Below are 19,860 nucleotides of genomic sequence, written 5' to 3'. Positions count from 1 at the left end.
AGTGAGGCATTGGCACAGGCTAGCCAGAGCTGTGGTGGATGCCCTGTCCCTGGAGATTTCAAGATGAAGCTGAACAGGGCTCTGAGCAACCTGATCCAGCTGTAGGTATCACTGTTCATTATAGGGGAGTTAGACCAGATGACTTTTAAGGGTCCCTTCCAACTCCAATGAGTCTGTGATTCTATGCCTTGGGAACAGTTCTCCATTTACACACCTAATGCCACGTGCCCATAAATGTGAGCACCGCTTATCATTACCCAGCTCTGTCTGCACACTGAGCACAGTGCACACTTGTTATGTAGTTTTCTTGATCTGGACTACCTACACTTTGAAATCAAGACTAGGCACATAACAGATTCAGGGTTTTTTTTATTAGCTTTCCATGTGAGCATTACAATTTATAATACATCATATCTAGTTTTTACCTCCAAATTAATCTAATTTAGTAAATCATGTTATTAGTGGGCTAAACTTCCAGCTAGCATTTTAATATCCTTCAAACGAGGCAAGCTAGGATGTCAATCGATCACTTGACAGACACGTAGGTAGTGTTCCCAAACCACCCCAGCCCCAAATTAAACTAGGAAGCGGATACAATTCAAAGCATGAACGGCTCGGTCGCTCCTTCCCTCCCCCCGCAGAACTAATGAACACTTATGGCGACTCTTCTGCCTCGGGACAGCTCCAGATCTGAGTGGGGACGGCTGTCAGGCCGCAGCAGCCAGCATCGGGCACTCGGCCCTTACCGGTAGCCAGGCCCGGGCTGCGCGTAGCCCTGGGGCCCAAAAGGCGGCCGGGTGCGGGCGTACGGGTTGGGCCCGGTGGGCGGTGGTGTCATGGTGCTGCCGGGTGGCGGGGTGAAGCCGGGCCGTGGCTGGAAGGTGCCGGGCGCTGCCTGGGCGCCAGGCGGGCCGCTGTACGGGGCCGGCTGCGAGGCCTGCGTGGTGTAGGGCTGTGGGGGGAAGCTGCCCGCCGGGTACTGCTGAGGCTGCTGCGCCGGCAGCTGCTGGGCCTGGCCCTGCCCTGGGAAGGCGGCGGCTGGGGCCGGTTGCTGGCTGTAGGCTGGGAACTGCTGCGCCGGCTGTGAGGCGGCCTGCTGCGGGCTGTAGCCGGCTGTGGGAGGAGAGACATGGGGTAAGGCACGGCGTGACACAGAGGGCACGTGCACAGTGACCGCGATGACGGCAGATGTAGCACGATAAGCACGGACAAGCAAACGTAAAGAACTGCGAGTTCTCCTGCTGTCACGTAAACGCAGCCTGGTATTCCCACAGCCAACAAGAAATTTAAAAGACAGACAAACAGCAGTTTACCATCACAGCATGTTAAAAGTAAAAAAATCTTTCTTGACAGACAAGGCAAAAATGTAGCCTTTTCCCCCCAAAAAACCAAAACCAAACTGTTATGAAAACACAGTCAGTGCTCAGTGCACTTAAGTCAGTGCGTTGGTTATATTGTAGATGCTTTCAGTTCTTCAGAAGCAGGCTAAAGTACAATAGAAACTGTGCAGAGCAGAATACTTGAATACAGAACTCCCACCGAAACATGTCCCAACTTGGTGTTTCTACATAAAAAGCTACCTTCCAAAAAGTATTTCTCTCGTTGAAGACTTTAAAATAACATTAATTCCCTTCATGAAGAAATAGCTACTTTTATCCATCACGAAACACACCTGCAGCTACTCGCAATGAAACCTCTCCATTGACTGGAATCCTGTCAGCATTAAACACCAGACACACAAGTTATTAAAAGTGCACAGCCCTGAATAGAAAGAGTAAGGATCGAAGAATGCACTGCAGTATATTTTGAACTCACCTGGAAAGCGGGATTAAAATTTACTCATGAAACAAACCTTGTAAGGCTGCATGTTCACTACCATGAGCAAATCTTCTTGTCTAGCAGAGCTACTGGGCAGAGTGGGAACGGATCCTGCACTGTGAGATGGGGGTTCTGGAGGTAATCCTCATGGGCACAACGGGCAACAAGCAGATGAATAACCACTTCCAAGCAAAACTGTTCAATGGCAGCTGTCAAAAGGTCCTCACAATGAGACCGCTCCTGACAGATCTGATTAATGGTGAAATGGGTTTTGGGAAACACAAGGAACTCCATATAATTTCTGGCGATAATGGTTTCTTAATGGAGACATTCTAAGAACTGGGGATGCAGAACTCATTTTGAACTATAGGTACTGCAGGAACTTCTGCAGTAAAATAACAGTTTAGATCATGGTGGGAAATGATTATACATAGATGGAAACTTCTTTAAGCCTAACTTCAGCAGAAGGAACCGGACTGGTGGCATTCTGTCATGGATGTCTAATTACACAGAGCACAGGAACAAGGGATGAGGCACAAACCCTCCATTCCAAGTTTTCTAGGATTCTTATCCAAGATAAACACAGGAATTTTTTCATAAGCCACACAACTGTTCTCATCTACATCAAATCTGATGCACTTCCACTGTATATATTGTGGGGGGAAAAAAAAACAGTGATGCAGGCTGTTTTTTGAGTTACTTAACAGTATGGAAGTCTTTGCTTGTTTTAAACAATCTTGGTTAAACTCCGACATGACAAATGCTTTCTGTCTTCTTCTAAAAGCTATAAGCAATTGGAGATGTACATCCATCTTTGTACTGTAGCACACGCTATCTATTATGAAATGCCAAACTCTGCTGAAGCAAATAACTAGAAATTCTGAAGTCAAGTTTATTTTGGAGACACACAAAACCTAGAGTTTTATATTTGCAGACACACCACTAATGCACTAAATATGGTCTCCTGTCAAAAGCAGTAGCTCCTTTAGTTGAGGCATCTGTAAGTTGAGACATCTTTGCTAGAATGCCAAGATGCAGACCTCAACCCTAAAGACTGCTCACGCTTTATTTCACCTACTTTTCTACCAGTGCATTCTTCTGACAGGTGCATAAAAATGAAATACCAGAAGTGCAACTCTAGTAGAAACACACACTGACATCATTTGCTAACTGGTCATTTTTGAATTGTGCCCATTTCCCTCAGAAGCGCAGGTGTTTGAGATACTCAGCACCCTGAGCTGCCCCACACATTCAGGATCCACAGCTCAGAGGCCCGGGCACCAATGGAGACATCCCCCAGCCACACCACAGTTTGCAGGAGCTGCTTACCTGGGTACTGCACGCCGTACTGCTGCTGGGGCTGCGCCTGTGGCTGCTGGGCAGGGTAACCTGGCTGCTGGTACTGCTGGTACATCTGGCCTGGGGACAGAGAACTCTGTTGGTTGAGAGCTGGTACCTGAGCTGTATAACAAAGATCAGATGCACGACATCCTAGCGGTCTGAGTTGCAGAAATAACATGTACAAATCATAGATTTTAGTTTCTGAGCCATGCCATTCTGAAGACAGAACAAATAGTCCTAATTTGATGTGGGGGCCGCTATTTCAGGGGATGCCAAGAGCCATATACCTTAATTAGAACTACACTGCTGTGTAACAGAGAAGGAATCTTTACATGGCTTGCTAACTTCTCCAGAACTTACGCTGTAAATTAAAGTACTTTAGAAGTTAAACATGTCCCCTTTGTCTGTTTATAATAGTTTTTAAAGACTATTTCTGTACAAAGTACAGAAGTACTGTAAAAAGTACTGTAGCAGTGGTACATTATTCATTCTGACCACATTTTCTAGACAAGTCCTCCATCTCTTAACATCTGACTCGCTGTAAGCCAGGTTTTCTTAAGAGTCCCAAAGGTACAGCCCTAAAACTGAAATAAAACTTTACATTCTTAACGTTGGGTATTCTAATTCAATGCTGATTTTTCCTAAATTTACTTTGTTAATTTTCTTGGCAAGCAGAGGCAGAATATTTATTCTGACTTAACCTATGGGCCCTGCTTAGGTTTTCTGCTTCTGCTGTTTCTCGTTTGAATAACACGCACCAAGAACAAAACTAATTATCTGCCAAACCAAAGCTTAGCTGAACTGGACCAGACTCAGAGACTTCACTACTATAAAGTGTTACTGTACCATCAGTCATTCTGCAAAGACCAACAGGCTGTATAAATAGCACTGCAAACCCTATTGTCTGAATTGCACTAAGACAGTAAAGGGAGCTCTCCTCCAAGTCCTCCCACATCCCCATACGTGCCACTTCAGCAGGAGTCCTCTTTTCCTTTTAACTCTGTGTTAACTGCAGCTCAAAGCAAAAGTGTTTTATATTCCCACTAGCCCTTCAAAACTTTATTTGATATACAGCTGTTATGAGATGAAGAGTGCTGAGCAGAAGGACTGAAGAGAATGCAAAGTACATAACACACTTCTTTGTTGTGCTGAATAAATTCAAACTGGTGAATGCTTGAAACTTTTGACTGGGGGGAGGCAAGCCACTCAGTAGTATCAGCACAGAGATTTAATGACCTTCACAAAGAAAAATAACTAGTAACCAATAATAACATCATACCTAATGCCATTTTTAAAAATCCTGAGTTTTAAGAAAATCTTTTAAAAGATTGTATATATATGAGACACTGAATCATTATTATAGCTTTAAGCCACAAAGATGACTTCTTTGTCATTTATATCCTTTAAGTAATATGAGAGAAATAAGCTAAACAGGCTGAAAGCAGCATAAACAAGCTGTTCCACTTCAACCAACAGCTTTCATGCACAGACCTAATTATGGGTTGCTCAAATACTCTGTTCGATCACAATGTTACTGCTAACCACCAGGAAGGGATTTCAAATGACTGTGGACACTGTGGTCACTGTCACCAATGTCTCTTATGCCTGTCTGTTAAATCAGTAAAGAAAGTAGTTGAGTGTTTTAACTTATTTCTGCATCAAAATACAGAAATATCTTTATGACATAGTTGCTGTGGAGGTACAAACAGCAAAGCAAGTCATGCCACAGCTGTGTCTAGAACCAAGCAGGTCTGAAAGCTCAGTGCTCTTAGAAAACATGAACAGAATATTGATACTCCCCAAGTTACATTGCTACCCTTTCAAATGGAGCTACTGCTCCACCTGCCGATTGTATGTTGAATGACGCATGGGAAAACAACACTGCCTGGTGGGTATTTGTAGCTGTGTATTGACTTTGGGCCTGCTAATTAGAAACCGCAGGTACAGAGCACATAGATTCAGGCAGCAGCACTCATGTCGAACAGCAGAGAAGGCACACCTCACCTTCCACCTGCTGACCTGTCTGTGGCTGTGCTCCCGGGTACGGCGCCTGCTGGGGCTGCACGCCAGGGGGGTGAGCTGCAGAAGAGGAGGAAGCGATGCTGTCTGGTGTTCCTGATCGTTCTTCTGCAGGTGCACTGGGTGGGCCTAGAGGAGAGAGAACAAAATGCATTAAAATAAATGAAGAGGGAGTTTGCATAGCAAGCCCACACCCTTGCAGAGTTTTTAATATTTCTTCCAGTTTTCCGTAGATTTACCTTTGGAAGTACATATTTGCATATCTCAAGTCTATTTTAAAAACATATGGGGGAGGAAATTTCCCACCTCTCTCAAATCAAAGTCACTCAAATTTCATGCTCTTCCGCTTTGTGGATGAAGCCCTCCATAACAACGCTGTTTCTGCAGCTTCAGGCACTCACCCTGCACTTAGGCTCCAAAGGCTTGCTGCATTTGGACAGAACACACACCTAACGTACCTCATTCTTCTGCACCCTGAACGAAGGTGCAAAGCTGCAGGAAATTATTCAAATGCTGTCATGTTTTGCTGTGGCTCACAGGCCCAGGCAATGAAACGTTTTACCAACAGTCACACAGCATGTGAACAGAACACCTCTAAGAGATGTCTTAGATTTGCAGACCCACACAGGATACGGCCGGTGTCAGTCTGAAAGCAATTGTTTGCTTGGAGAACTGTGAAAGTATTCCAGCTACTGAGCAGCACCCAAAAAAAGCATGGAGACAGGGAATTCAGTTTTTATTTAAGTTAATGAGAAGGTGTGAAAAAGGCACGTGAACAGGCATGGCATACTACAGTTAAAACACTTTGTTAGAAACAAGGGAACTTAAACCCAAATCTTTCCAGCTCTTAGGTTTATGAGTACAACGCATGATAAGCTACTTTCAAATACATGCACAGAGTTAAACAAGATTATTAGACTTTCTGCAAATTCACTACTGTAAGATAATTGTATTTAAGCATGCAACAAGCATATATTTGCATTTCCACATTACCCTTACTAGGGGCAAAGTGAATTGAAGCTGCCCACTTCTGATTTTGGCTTTAAAGCAACAATCCTGCAGTTACACATGTATTAGGAATGTGATATCTCAATATCCTGTTTAAATGGTCCTTTATGAAGTCCTTTGTGCATTCAAAGCATAGCCAAATCAGTTCACTCTATCAAAAGAATTATGGAGATACACACATCTTAAAGTACCACTGATGCTACGATGAAAGCATTAAGTGACAGTGAAGCTTTGTACCCAAACAGAAAATCACTCCTTTAAAAATCAGCTCATATTTTCAGCCAGTTATACTTCACAGTCTCATATAACAGTTGATCACTCAGAATTAGTTCACTATAAGTTTTCAAGTACCATCAAATCTTTACCAAGCATGTGAAATAACTATGCTGTGACATCCCCAAAAATACTACATGCAGGAACAGATTGCTCAAGACCACATGAAATCATATAAAGACCACACTGGTCTAAAGTGAACATGGCAAATCCTGTTAAGAGTAGGTTTTTCAGGTAACAATGTCATACTAAATTTTGTTAGAGTCAAGAAAATCCTTTGCAAAGTCATTTCTCTATATTCTGCATCACATTCCTGTTATATCCTTAATTTCTTTTAAAATTCCAGTTATCTTGTCTTAAGCTGACTGTATTCAGTTTCATATAAACTGCATTTAAATGTTTTGCATTCTCCTCTTAGTCATACTGGTACTAATCATGCAGTTCTCCAAGAGCAATTCATCATTCTGACAAGTAAGCGACTCCATTCTGTTAAGATTAAAAAACACTGTCACTGCTTACTTTTGAAATGCAGAAGAGAAAATATGGGGTTATATAAACCATTCTGATTGACCCAAGGAGCAGAACACAAGCTGAGAACCTGTGCTGAACCACAAGATCGATCCTTAAGGCCAAGCAGTGGGTCCCATTCTTCCATCACTGGCAGTTGCCAATTAAGTTACTGTACATTAGCTATTTTAGTACTAGCTTTAATTAGCTGAAACAAAAAAAAAAGAACTATTTTTTACTTCAAGCTACAACAGCAAGCTACAACCAACAGCAACATTTTGGCACTTTGTATACAGAACTTAGCAAGCCTGTTTACAATACCTTGATGGATCACACATTTTAGAATTCTGAAAAGGAATAGTCAATACAGAATGCAGCTTAATACATCTAAAAAAAAATGCTCTATTGCAAATCAAGCTTTAGGTAATCATTTATTAACAAGCTTTGCTTTCTTTTTCGTAAGACGTATTCTTACCTGACACCTGATCATCTGTCAAGCCAAATGCTGACATGACATTCTTGCTGATTTCATCCTGATTCTTTAGTGGATCGAATGCAGACATGCTTGCTGCTATAACTTGAGTGGATGGCTTAACATTAGAGTCAGCAGCAGCAGGCTTTTCTTCCCTACCATCCACAGCATCTACGAAACAAAATGCCCTGGTTTGAATTCTCAAAAACTCAAAAAAAAAAAAAACCAACAAACAACCTGCTGAAAGGTTTATGTTAGAACAGTGTGATTAATCAGTGCTGTAGCTGAAAATGATGAACCACAAAGCTGAGGTCTCATTGCATAGTGAAGGATGCACTGACACTGGAGCATCAGATCTCTTCTGTCTGAAGTTCAAAGGTTCCCGCTACAACACACTGTTCTGGTATGATTTGCCAACTGAGAATTCTAAATTAAGAACAGTTACAGAACAGCTTCCAATTTATTATATTGTTTCATGAACTGTAGATCTTGTTCTGTTCCCCTCCTCCCCAGTTGCACTCCCCACGTTGATGGATCAAGCTCATATCCCTGCAGAACCGATTCCCTCTGAAGCCCCTTATCTTCTATGGGGCTCCATTTTCACTGAGAAACAAACAGTATAGGTAGAGTTTAAAGTGGCTGTTTGCACTCTATGATTATCACGCTAACCTTCTTCCAAACAGTTTATAGCCCAAATTCCCAGTACTCCACCAAAATTAGTCACTGCTTATGTTGTAGAACAGGGCTTGGATTTTTGAAGGTTTTCCTGTTAAAGTGACAAAAGCAATGTTTCTTAGAAGAAAGGCTGGAGCTGCTAGTTTACCAGTTTACTTGGAACTCTGTATTCCATTATTCTTCTATACTAGGAGATCACTGTCTCAAAACTGGGAGAATATGTGTTCCTCCCCCATTTCACCCCCTCCCCCATAATCCTTTCCCACCCCTATTCTGCACCCTTGTGCTGCTTACCCTGAGACAGCTCTGATGCTGGTCTGAGCTCAAAATGTCTGGATTCAATTTCCTAACCTGGCAAAAGAAGTGAATATAATTTTTGCTGAATTAGCCTTTTACTGTTCTAGTGACTCAAACCTGCTTAGCAACATGACAAGATAAGCACCAGAGCTAGCCCAAAGTAAGCAGTGGGAGTGCTCAGCTGGGAGCAAGATCGTCCCTCTTCAGCAACGACATACTATTAATTTAGCTGGAAGCCCTGTCAAAAAGCTGTCCCGACTCACAAGCATTAGTTACAGCGTTTACATACGTGACAACAAAAATCACACTTGGAGCTGTTATTTCTAAGTTAACTTACTGCTTTACTTCAAATAACCTGAGGCAGATTCTGCCTCTGAAATAACTGAAGCATTACAAATTGAGCAAAGATCAAGAATGATCACAACCAGTACTTGAAACCTTATCTTTCACTCTGTTAAACAGCACGCATCCCTGCAAACCAAACCCAAAAGTCTTTGCCAGGCTGCCTACCACTTTCAGGCAGGTTGGTGGAAACCCCTGGTTCAGTGGGTGGCTCTAAACAGTCCAGTAAGCGATTGACTTTATTGCGAAGTTCTATCAGCTCTCGACGCAGGTATTTCACCTGATTGGATTCTAGGGGTCTCGGCTGTCCGTTAACTGCAAAATAGCAATTACATACATTTACAATGGTAATAATGTGTTGATATTCAGTTTAAAATTGAAAGAAAACCAACTCAGCATTCCCAACTTCAGAATCATCCTACCTTGTGAAATTTGGAGTGTCACACAGTGAGTAAACACAGGCTAAACAGACTCTAGAGTTTACTGTTCCTTTATATAATCTCATTTTAGCCTGACACTACTGAGGACCAGAACTACAGAGTAAATCTTGCAGCGAGTTTCTGCATTGCTTACTCAGTTTCCATGACTATACCCTGAATAATACAAATACCACATCTGGTTGTGGAAATCTGTCTTCCCTTAGGCTGTGCTTTTAGAACTAAGGTAGCACAGACAACACTCTTGCACCTCGAGAACAGGGTCAGCCTTCCAGTTAAAATCTGCCTGCTATTCTGTGGAACTGTGCAAAATTATCAAAATCAACCTGAAAATAAAGAAATATTTTATCAAAGGCAAAAGGATAAACATTAAAATCTATTATATTAGAAGCATTTGATGTTATTTTTAATAGTGTTCTAGCAACACTGCAAGTTTACCATCAAAGTTTCTCACATGCCTGTGAAGAAAACCCCCCTACACAAAGGCTACAGTGGAAGATAACATGGAAAATAATATTACAGCAAAACAACTGACCCTTTGTTTTTGTATGCCAGTTAATATAAGCCATGTTATAAAAACTGAGACAGATTCAGTTTCTCCAAATTCAGATATCATGTGAAAGAGCAAGAGAGAAAACAGATGTCATATATTAATCCACTGTTTGTAATTCACTGATTTCTTCCAACGTGATATTAACCAAAAATCACAGAACAATAGAATGAATCATAGAATGGCCTGGGTTGAAATGATCATCTGGTTTCAACCCCCTTTTATGTGCAGGGTCACCAACCAGCAGACCAGGCTGCCCAGAGCCACATCCAGCCTGGCCTTGAATGCCTCCAGGGATGGGGCATCCACAGCCTCCTTGGGCAACCTGTTCAGTGCGTCACCACCTCTGTGTGAAAAACTTCCTCCTAATATCTAACCTAAACCTCCCCTGTCTCAGCTTAAAACCACTCTGCCTGAATTTTAATAAAGATTATTTTTAAAAAAAGGTATGAACCACCTTATACACTTACCAAACAACGTCAGCTTGAGTATCCTGCTGCACTGAATTGCAAAGGAAAGATCTGAGCTATCAAAAATTGTTATAAGATCTCCATCTGAAAAGAATATTTAAAAAGTTACATTAAAGCAAGGCCTATTCACTACTGAACTTAACGTTGGGGCAGAAGTGTTACTCTATTTCTATATAATGACATTCCCTGTTTGATTCCAAAGCTACTATAAAAGAGGCTACCAATTAACATTATCACTTACCATACCCCATTATGTGTATGAAGAGAAAACTGAAGACACAGAAGCAAAAACCAGAGGTTTTGCTCTGTGGTTACTAAGGAAGACTTAGTTCTGTGCTTCCTGAGCTACAATCAATTAGAAACACTTACTGTTGATTTAAAGGGCATTGCAGTAAGCTGGGTCAAAAGAAATATTTACAGAACGAGGAACTCTTTCCAAGAAAAATGAAGTCCTCAAAAATATTTCTTAGAAGCATCATCACAACAAAGCAGCAAGTTAGATTTTTGCAAAACACAAAAACACACCATTTTAATGCCAGAACCAGTATGCAAAAAAATTATACACAGAAGTTAAGGCAGAATTATGAGTGGCTTCAGAAGATGGCCTACTGTGGTTAACGAGACAGAGACAAGCGGTCCTCCAGGTTTGGAGGGTAAGGAACACTGAAGCAGCTGGACTGGATATATTTCAATCTTACTCATGATTGAAGCAGACTTAAATAATGACCTTAGCCCAGCTAAAACAAAAGGAAGAATACCACTGACCTCATACAGCAATCAAACTGAACCCCATTCTACTAACTCTTCCCTCAAACACGGCTGATGAAAATGTACAGCTTATAGTGGTGACTGTGTTGAAAAATAGCGTTTTGTAGCTGAGACTTTGTTCTATCAAATAGTATTATTGTGCTCTTTCATAGAATCATATCACAGAATGGCCTGGGTTAAGAAGGACCACAGTGACCATGTAGTTTCAACCCCCCTGCTATGTGCAGGGTCACCAACCACCAGCCCAGGCTGCCCAGAGCCACTTCCAGCCTGGCCTTGAATGCCTCCAGGGATGGGGCATCCACAGCCTCCTTGGGCAACCTGTTCAGTGCATCACAACCTCTGTGTGAAAAACTTCCTCCTGATATCTAACCTAAACCTCCTGTCTGAGTTTAAAACCATTCCCCCTTGTCCTATCGCTATCTACCCCTGTAAACAGATGTTCCCCCTCCTGTTTATGAACTCCTTTCAAGTACTGGAAGGCCACAATGAAGTCTCTGCAGAGCCATCTCTTCTCCAAGCTAAATAATCCCAATTCCCTCAACCTCCTCTCATAGGAGAGGTGCTCCAGCCCTCTGATCATCTTAGTGGCCCTCCTCTGGACCCACTCCAAGAGCTCCACGTCCTTCCTGTGCTGGAGGCCCCAGGCCTGGACGCAGTACTGCAGATGGGGCCTCAGAAGAGCCAAGTAGAGGGGGACAATCACCTCCCGCTCCCTGCTGGCCACTCCTTTTTTAATGCAGCCCAGAACACAGTGGGCCTTCCAGGCTGCAAGCACGCGCTTCCCGGCTCATGTCCAGCTTCTCGTCCACCCGGACCCCCAAGCCCTTCTTTGCAGGGCTGCTCTCAAGGAGCTCTTCCCTTAGGCCTTACTTTCAGAGTAACCTACATTTATGCAACCCTAGATGATTCCTCTTCACTCAGTGTGGCCCATACAAGCTGAAAGGTTGGACACTCACAATCTAGTGCAACACACAATTTCGATATCACAGTGGAGAAGCAGTATATTCTAAGACAGAATAAACTAAAATTAACGATAGGAGGTGTCTAGGCTGTTACAGACAATTGAAGAATGAAACTGCAATTACAGGGCTCCACTACACACTGCTATTTTTTCAAAATTGAAAAAAGCAACAGAGACATACATAAAAACAGAGAATTATACCTAAACAACAGCAAGAACACAAAAAAGGGATAAGGTGCTCTAACCTCATGAGAAAGAATTCACCCACTTTCTTTTACCTTTCCCATTCCAGAAAGGAAAAATAATACATGATAAGACGAGAAACGAAACTACTGCAAATCCACACAGCTTCCTCCTAATACAGGCCAAGATCCCCAAAAAAGCTCATAACTGCATATCATTTTTTATGAGAAGTAGTCTCTCTCAAACCTTTATAAAAGTGAAAAACTGTCTCTGAGTCATTCAAGAGTAGAAACGTATGAACAAAGGTTACTTTACATTTTAGGTCCCACAGACAGTGCTAAAGCCATTAAGAAAGAATGAACCTGCAGGAACACAACACTTCTATTTACACATCACGAATACCATCCCCTCTGCCCTCTCTTCCACATTGACATTCTAAGATGAAAAAACCCTCAGGACCACAACAATCACTCCATACATCTCAAACAATGCATCTTGCATACTGTGAAAGTACTGCATAAAAGTCATTTTTTTAAGTCTAAAGAGAGCTTGTGTTAATTCATGTGTGCTAATTCAACTTTCACCCTTCAAATCCACCCTACCACACAAAAAAGCTGGTTCAATAGGTAACTAGCAGAGAAATCTGAAACAGCATCAGCAAAAGAATGAACTTGTAGATTGTAGATATTCCAGAAACACTGGCAGAAATACTATGGTAATACAGCATAACCACAAAAGATAGATTCTACTGATTGAATCAAATCATTTTAAGAGAAATCATACACATTTGCCAACAGTATTTTAGAAAACTTTGTAAAGGCGAGTTGCGCCGTTTCAGTTCTGTGTGATTTCTGGATAAATGGTATCAGAGCAACAGCAGTAATTACACTGCAACAGCAGTAATTAAACCTTACCTTCATCTTTATATTTTATTGTGACTTCATCATTGCTCAGAAGTTTTCCTCTAAAAACTCTTTGCATCATTAATACTAACTCATCATAGGTGATATCCTCATTATGGATAGGAATTCTCCTAATGTCTTCACCAAGCTGAGCTTTTATGATCAGCTTCCCACTCAAGTCCAGCTGTCCATTCATGGTGGATTCTTTGTCACCTCCAGACCTTTTAACAACAGAAACATTAAAAACATACGTTAGAGAACTAAATTGCTAACAACTTAAATGTATCTGATGACACTTCAGACGCTTTCCGTGCTCTGAAAAAGAAAACCTACTGAACCACCTAGAAAACCTCTCTCAAACACATTCTACAATGCACCAGTTTCTCAAACAACGAAGTAGATCACATGCATTCTGAGCTCATGGGCAAAGCACAGGTAGCTGGAAGGGACACAGGCAGGACAGCTGATCCAGCTTGGCCAAAGGGATGTATGTCCCACACTGCATGGTGTTGCACTCAGAAAAGGGGTATGTTTGGAGGGAAGGCATTTGTCTTCCCAAGAAACCTTCATGTGTGGTGAGCTCAGCTCTCCTATGGTTAGGCTAGCTTAACTATTAGGTTACTTAACACCCACCTCCCTGCTGATGGGAGGTAGTAAATGAATTCCTTGTTTGCTTCGCACATGACTTTATCTGTCTTTATCACAACCTATGAGGTTTCATACTTTTTCATTCGTGATTCTATCCCCCAGCCCACTTGGGGAGGATAAGCAAGTGGCTATGTGGTACTTAGCTGCCTCTCATGGTTAAACTACAACAATCTTTTTGGGACCCAACCTAGGGAACAATGGTTCCACAACAGATGAGTGTGATGAGTGCACTGGACTAAATTTATACATATTACAGCTGTTTAGCTGCTAAGTGCTGTGATTCTGTGAAGGGACAGGCTCCCGTGCTCTTTCACAGGGATTACTTGCCTAACCGTATTTCAGAGTCAAGCATTTCTTAATGGCTGCTTTTGCTTCTGACATCTGGTCTACTCCTTATCATCTTGCTTTACTGTGTCTGAGAACACTCTGGAAACAACCATGGTCATGAACCTGAGCTGGAAGACGCAAAGGCAGCACTGTTGTCCCCATGCTGCTCTACTGGATAGGCTGTGACTTCAGGCTGAACTCAAGACTGAGGAACTGCGACCTCTGCATCAGCCTTACAGGAGAATGTGCCCTGAAATGTCGAGGGCCATGGGAATGTCCACTCTGGAGCAAGCACACCTCAAGACAAGCAGAAGTCTGTGTTAAGTACACCTTGCAGTGCCCGTGTCTGCAGACAAAGCCATGCCAGAATACTTCAAAGCATTTGCGGCTGTGGATGAGATCGTGATACAGTGGTGTCTGAAGGGACCACGATCAATGAAAAGGCCATGACAGGGAAGGTAAGTAACTAGAGCTGTTGGTAAGTCCATGCTGCAGCAGGTATACCTCTGAAGAGGCTTTGGCACATTACAAAGCTCACATCAAAAGAGGCAAACCTTGAAGCACCTTCAGGCATAGATATGTCCATGACACAATAGGTAGACCTCTATCTACCGGACAAGCCCAGGCTGGAGCAAGGGAAAGGATATGAGTTCACTTCAGTGTTAAATCCTATGGCCTGATGAAAAAGGACACGGGATGGAGGTTGTAATGGATATGTCTTCAAACTGTTGAGACCCTTTATGTGCATTAAAGGAGGTACTGTAGAAGGAACCACACAAACAAGACGACAAGCCTCATGAGAAGCAGTATGTCCTGTTCACTGATGTCTTAGTGTGGGAAAGCATCAGAGGTGGAAGTCAGCCGTATGGAGTCCTGTGTAACAGGTAACAGAAACTGCTGAAGAAGTCGAATTTACAGAAGTGAAAACCATCTAGCTAGCTTTAGATATTACCAAGTGAGAAAAGTGGCCGGCGTTCTACTTCTGTACTGTCTCATGGATGGTGGCAAATACACTGTGGGGATGGTTACAGCCGTGGAAGCAGAACAGCTGGCAGAACAGAGGCAAACCTATCTGGGCTGCTGCACTGTGGAAAGATACTGCTAATCAGGTAGAGGACATAGTTGTAAAAGCATGTCACGTACATGCCCTTGATAGATGTACTTGAAGAAAACCAAAACAATCAGCAGGTTGCTAGGATTGAAGCAGCCACAGCAAGCATCACGTGCTTACAATGGTGGAAGCAACTAGATATCTGGAAACATATCGTGTGCCACATGCCACTGCCCAAAACACTACCCTGGGCCTCAAAAAGCAAGTCTTGTGGCAACATGGTACTCCAGCAGGAACTGAGTCAGACAACAGGACTCCTTTCCAAAACCACCTCATAGACACCTGAGCCAAAGAGCATGACACTGAGTGGGTATATCACACCCCCTACCTGGCACCAGCCTCCAGGAAAACCAAATGATACAATGAGCTATTAAAGACTGCACTAACAGCAATGGGTGTTGGCACATTCAAACACTGAGGCACACGTTTAGCAAAAGGGATCTATCAATCAAGCTGGCCCTTCCCAGTTAAAACTCCCACACACTGTATAAGGAAATAAAGTCCTTCTAGTGCACTACGACGAAAACCATCCTGGGCCAGACAGCCATGGTTATCCTTCCCTCAGATGAAGGCAAGTCCATTCACAGGACTGCTTTTGGTCAAGGACCAAGTGCACTTAGTGGGTAATACAGAAGGATGGAGATGTTTGGTGTGTACCTAAAGGGGAATCTTATGTTCAATGAGAACAGATAATAATTTAAAATGCGTTATGTTACTTGCTACATAATACTGTATATGATGTCACCAAGATTAATACATGTTGATGGAACTGAGCAAAGTGCAGCAGTGATAGAGATGAATAAGCACAGTCAGAACTGGCTCCAGCATTCACCACCATACATTCTCCTGTCCTGAAAGACTGTTATGGCAGATGGAACCTAAAGTCATGGACAAAAGGAACACAAGGTACATTTAAGATGGATGTCCCATAGACTAAGGGAATGATGTGTGTGTATGTATATTAAAATACGGGAAAGGTGGTATTCATTAACTGGGTCACGTAGCCAAGTATGAGAACAGAGAACAACATAGTTGATATACAATAAAGACAAAATACTGTTCTGGTTTCAGCTGAAATAGTTAATTTTCTTCTAGCTGCTACAGTGATGTGCTTTGGATTTAGGATGAGAATAACACTGAAAACATACCAACGTTTTAGTAGCTTGCTCTGGACAGCTGACCCAACCTGGCCAAAAGGGATGTTGTGCTCAGCAATAAAAGCTGAGAGAAAAGAAAAAAGCTGGGGAGTGGGGATATTTGGAATGATGGTGTTCGTCTTCCCAATTAACTGTTACATGTGATGAGCCCTGCTTTCTTTGAAGTGGCTGAGCACTTGCCTGCTAATGAAGCAGGAAGTAGCAAATTAATTTCTTGCTTTACTTTGGCTGTGTGTGTGGCTTTTGTTTTACCTAGCAGAACGTCTTTATCTCAAATCACAAGTCCTCACACTTTCCTTTCTGATTCTCTCCCCACTCTCACCACAGCAGCTGTGTGGTGCTGAGCAAAGAGACAAGCACCTACTGAACAAAACTCATTCTCTTAAGAGAACAAGAGGCAGGTGGATAAAGAGAAATTCAGTCTAACTGCAGAGAAAAGGGACCTTTTATTCACAACACATGCACAGCCACATGCACAGCCACATGCACAGCCACATGCACAGCCACATGCACAGCCACATGCACAGCCACATGCACAGCCACATGCACAGCCAGGTAGCTGCAGAGACAGTGATGAAATAGTGAAGTTCATAACAGTGTTAAAATGCATTATACACATTTTACAAGTCTTGACTACAGGAACATCAACTCTGTTTCAGTTCTACTTTGTTTCAGCAGAAGTTGGTTTTAAAAGATTTATTTGCAGAAGGCTTTTTAGAACAAAATTAGCATAAAACACTAAATAGCATCCATATCCAGGTTTTCTTTCATGTTTTTTACTCAACACGCACTTAGCAATACGTTACCTTGTCTGTTTTACTGATGCTGGTTATAGGTCAAATTTCCCACCTCAATTCAGGACAGAGTTAGGATAAGCCGCCATGCACTATCAGTGGCAGAAAACAGGAAGCTGCATCAGAAAAAAATAAAAAAAGCTTTATTTACTGTCAAACTTCCTTAAACATTTCCACTCTAAAGCATTTTAACAAATGTCCCCAGTTACAAAAATCCACTACTTTATCATATGTAACAATCACATTTACACTTCCGAGTATGGTGCAGACTGAGGTTCAACTAAAACAGATCTCGAACAAGAGTTTTACTTTCATAATTGAGGAAAGAACAGTGTTCGTTTTTCTAAATTTTTAACTGCATGTAAGAGCAACGTGTTCCTTTTTTAGAAGGATAGTGATCTTCCCCACTGGTCTTAAAATGCTCACTTATATGGCCTCCAACTTAAAACCCCAGGTGAAGTTTCATTAATTACTTAAATCTAAGATAAACTTACACTGATTTAGCACTATAAAAACCTAGAAATCCATTTCTGGAGCCTCTGTAGCATTAAGCGGTACATCCTCCAGGCAGCACCAGGACAGACATCTACCAGCAGTAACAGGATAGTAGTGGGAATGCTACATTCCCACAAGCAGAACCACCAAACTGGGCAATTTTACATTACAGTCAGAAACACACAGTGCATAAAAATACTATCTACCCCCAATCCAGCTTAAAAGTCTGTTTTTTCCACTGAAAAGAATGCAGTGAGCTCCCTGACATTCATGCAGCCCATCTCTTATTACACATGCTCATCGTCCAGAGCCAAAAGATGGTGATTTATCATACAAACTAACTCAATGAAAACATAATTCCCTCCCAACTGTTTCAGGTTCAAAAACAGGCAATAAGGCTTGTGAAAGGCTGGAGAATATGCCCTACGAGGAGAGACTAAAGGAACTGGGGCTGTTTAGTCCGGGGAAGAGGAGGCTGAAGGGAGACCTTATTGCTCTCTTCCAATATACCTGAAAGGTGCTTACAGCGAGAGTAGGGTTGGTCTCTTCTCACTGGTGACAAGATGAGGGAAAATGGCCTCAAGTTGTGCCAGGCTAAGTTCAGGCTGGATATCAGGAAATACTTCTTTACAGAAGGGGCTGTTAAGCACTGGAATAGGCTCCCCAGGGAGATGGTTGAGTCACCATCCCTGGATGTGTTCAAAAACCATTTGGATGTGGTGCTCAGGGACATGATTTAGTGGAGGGTTATTAGAGTTAGGGTAGTATGGCTAGGTTGTGGTTGGACTTGATGATCTTGAACGTCTTTTCCAACCTGAGTGATTCTGTAATTTTATGTTAGGGGTACTCTACTCTATACTTTCCTCTGTCTCATACACGCATGGTTAATCTCTAACACTCATGATTTGAGTTTTAGACAATTTGATGGTAAACAGTGGGGAAAAGTGTGATCTTCTCACCCCTATGAAAGTGGTCTTCCCAGCCCTCTTCTTCTTGCTCAGCTTGGGAAAGCTGCGACAGACACGAAGAGCGTAGGGGCTGACACACAGCACAAGCAAGCCCAGGAGAATGGACAAAGGCCTTCCCCAGTCCTTTAGGCTGGTGACTGCTCCCCTCCCTCCTCCATAGTATGAAACATCCACCTCTGCAAAAGGCTGGGCTCACTAACAGGGAGATGGTAAGGCTGTGGTGACACACCAGGCAGGTGAACAAGACAACACCACTTTTCTGACTCCTCACACCCACTTTGTGAAATGAGTAACACACAGAGATGGGGCCACTCTTGCTCTGATCTTGCTGCAGCTTCAAGTACAATTTAACGCCCTGAACAAATGCAGAAAATGCATCTACAAGTGGATTAAGAATTCACTTAGGCTTGCACCTCACACAGCTTAAACATCACAGCTGGGCACAGATTTGGCTTCCTTAGCATTATGGTGCAGTTCGAAACTGACAATGGTAAGAACAAAACCTCATCAGTCATTCTGCAGCCACGTTTCAGGGGACACACCTGAGCAACTGTGAGCCTTTGGAATGCATCACTGGTATCCGTGCTTGCTGCTACAACATACTTATATGATTACACTGTCTTTCTCACCGACATCACGCACAGAAATACACTGCACGTCTAGCGAAGAATAGGAAAAGATAACAGGTAAACACTAAAATGCACTTTTTTTTTTTAAAATTTTTTTTTTTTTTTTTTTTTTTGCCCAAGTGTTCTCTGCTCGGCTTGGGGTGAAAGAAAGGAGATTCCCAACACTGCACCTGCTTACAGCCGTCGCAGAGAACTACCCGAAACGTTTCAAGCACAGAATCGCACAGCGTTCCGGCCTCCCTCCCACAACGTGACACAGCTAGATGGATCACCGCCCCCCAGCCGCAGCGAGGCAGGCCCGGAGGAAGCAGCGGAGCGGAGGAACCAGCCGCCGCGGCTAAGCGCGGGCCAGTGCCTCCCTGAGGCACGGCCGGGGGGGCGCGAGGGGTCTCCCAGCCCCTCCGCCAGGGGCCGCGGAGCCCCGGAACCCCCCGGCCCGACGCCCCTGCCGCCGCCCTCACCCGCCCCGCAGCGGCTGGCCCCGGGGCGACGAGGGGAAAGGAAGCGGGTGAGCCCGCTCTCTTACTCTGGCTCCCGCGTGGTCCCGGCGGTGGAGGCCCAGACGCGTTCCGAGCCCGGACTCGACCGCAGCCACCCGTACGTGGCAGAGGAGAGAAGGGGCGGCCGGAGCGCTGCCGCTGCCGGGCCTGCGCGCTGCGTCCGCATGCGCACTAGGGCCACCGGGCCGCCCAGGGCCACAGCACA

General features: G+C 43.4%; 1 protein-coding gene across 4 annotated transcripts; it reads right to left on the bottom strand.

Annotated features, from left to right (window-relative positions):
• Positions 1-351: 351 nt before the first annotated feature.
• TFG (trafficking from ER to golgi regulator) lies at positions 352-19,791 on the bottom strand. Of its 4 annotated transcripts, XM_042809802.1 has the most exons (10): positions 19,682-19,791; positions 19,069-19,185; positions 17,076-17,179; positions 13,039-13,247; positions 10,210-10,293; positions 8,921-9,067; positions 7,442-7,609; positions 5,164-5,307; positions 3,148-3,279; positions 352-1,113 (listed from the first exon to the last, which is right to left on the bottom strand). In XM_042809802.1, exons 4-10 carry the CDS (start codon positions 13,220-13,222, stop codon positions 743-745), a joined length of 1,230 nt encoding a protein of 409 aa, XP_042665736.1. In that variant the 5' UTR covers positions 13,223-13,247; positions 17,076-17,179; positions 19,069-19,185; positions 19,682-19,791; the 3' UTR covers positions 352-742. The 4 variants fall into 4 exon arrangements, with proteins under 4 accessions (XP_042665736.1, XP_042665735.1, XP_042665737.1 ...); XM_042809801.1 differs by lacking the exon at positions 19,069-19,185; XM_042809803.1 differs by lacking the exon at positions 19,069-19,185 and having other exon boundaries at positions 3,148-3,237.
• Between the last annotated feature and the right edge of the window lie 69 nt (positions 19,792-19,860).

Source organism: Centrocercus urophasianus, unplaced genomic scaffold (genome assembly GCF_019232065.1).
Source record: "Centrocercus urophasianus isolate 14NV4802_14NV808 unplaced genomic scaffold, USGS_Curo_1.0 seq_12, whole genome shotgun sequence".
Classification (NCBI taxonomy): domain Eukaryota; kingdom Metazoa; phylum Chordata; class Aves; order Galliformes; family Phasianidae; genus Centrocercus; species Centrocercus urophasianus.
This window is presented reverse-complemented; position numbering and strand designations above follow the sequence as displayed.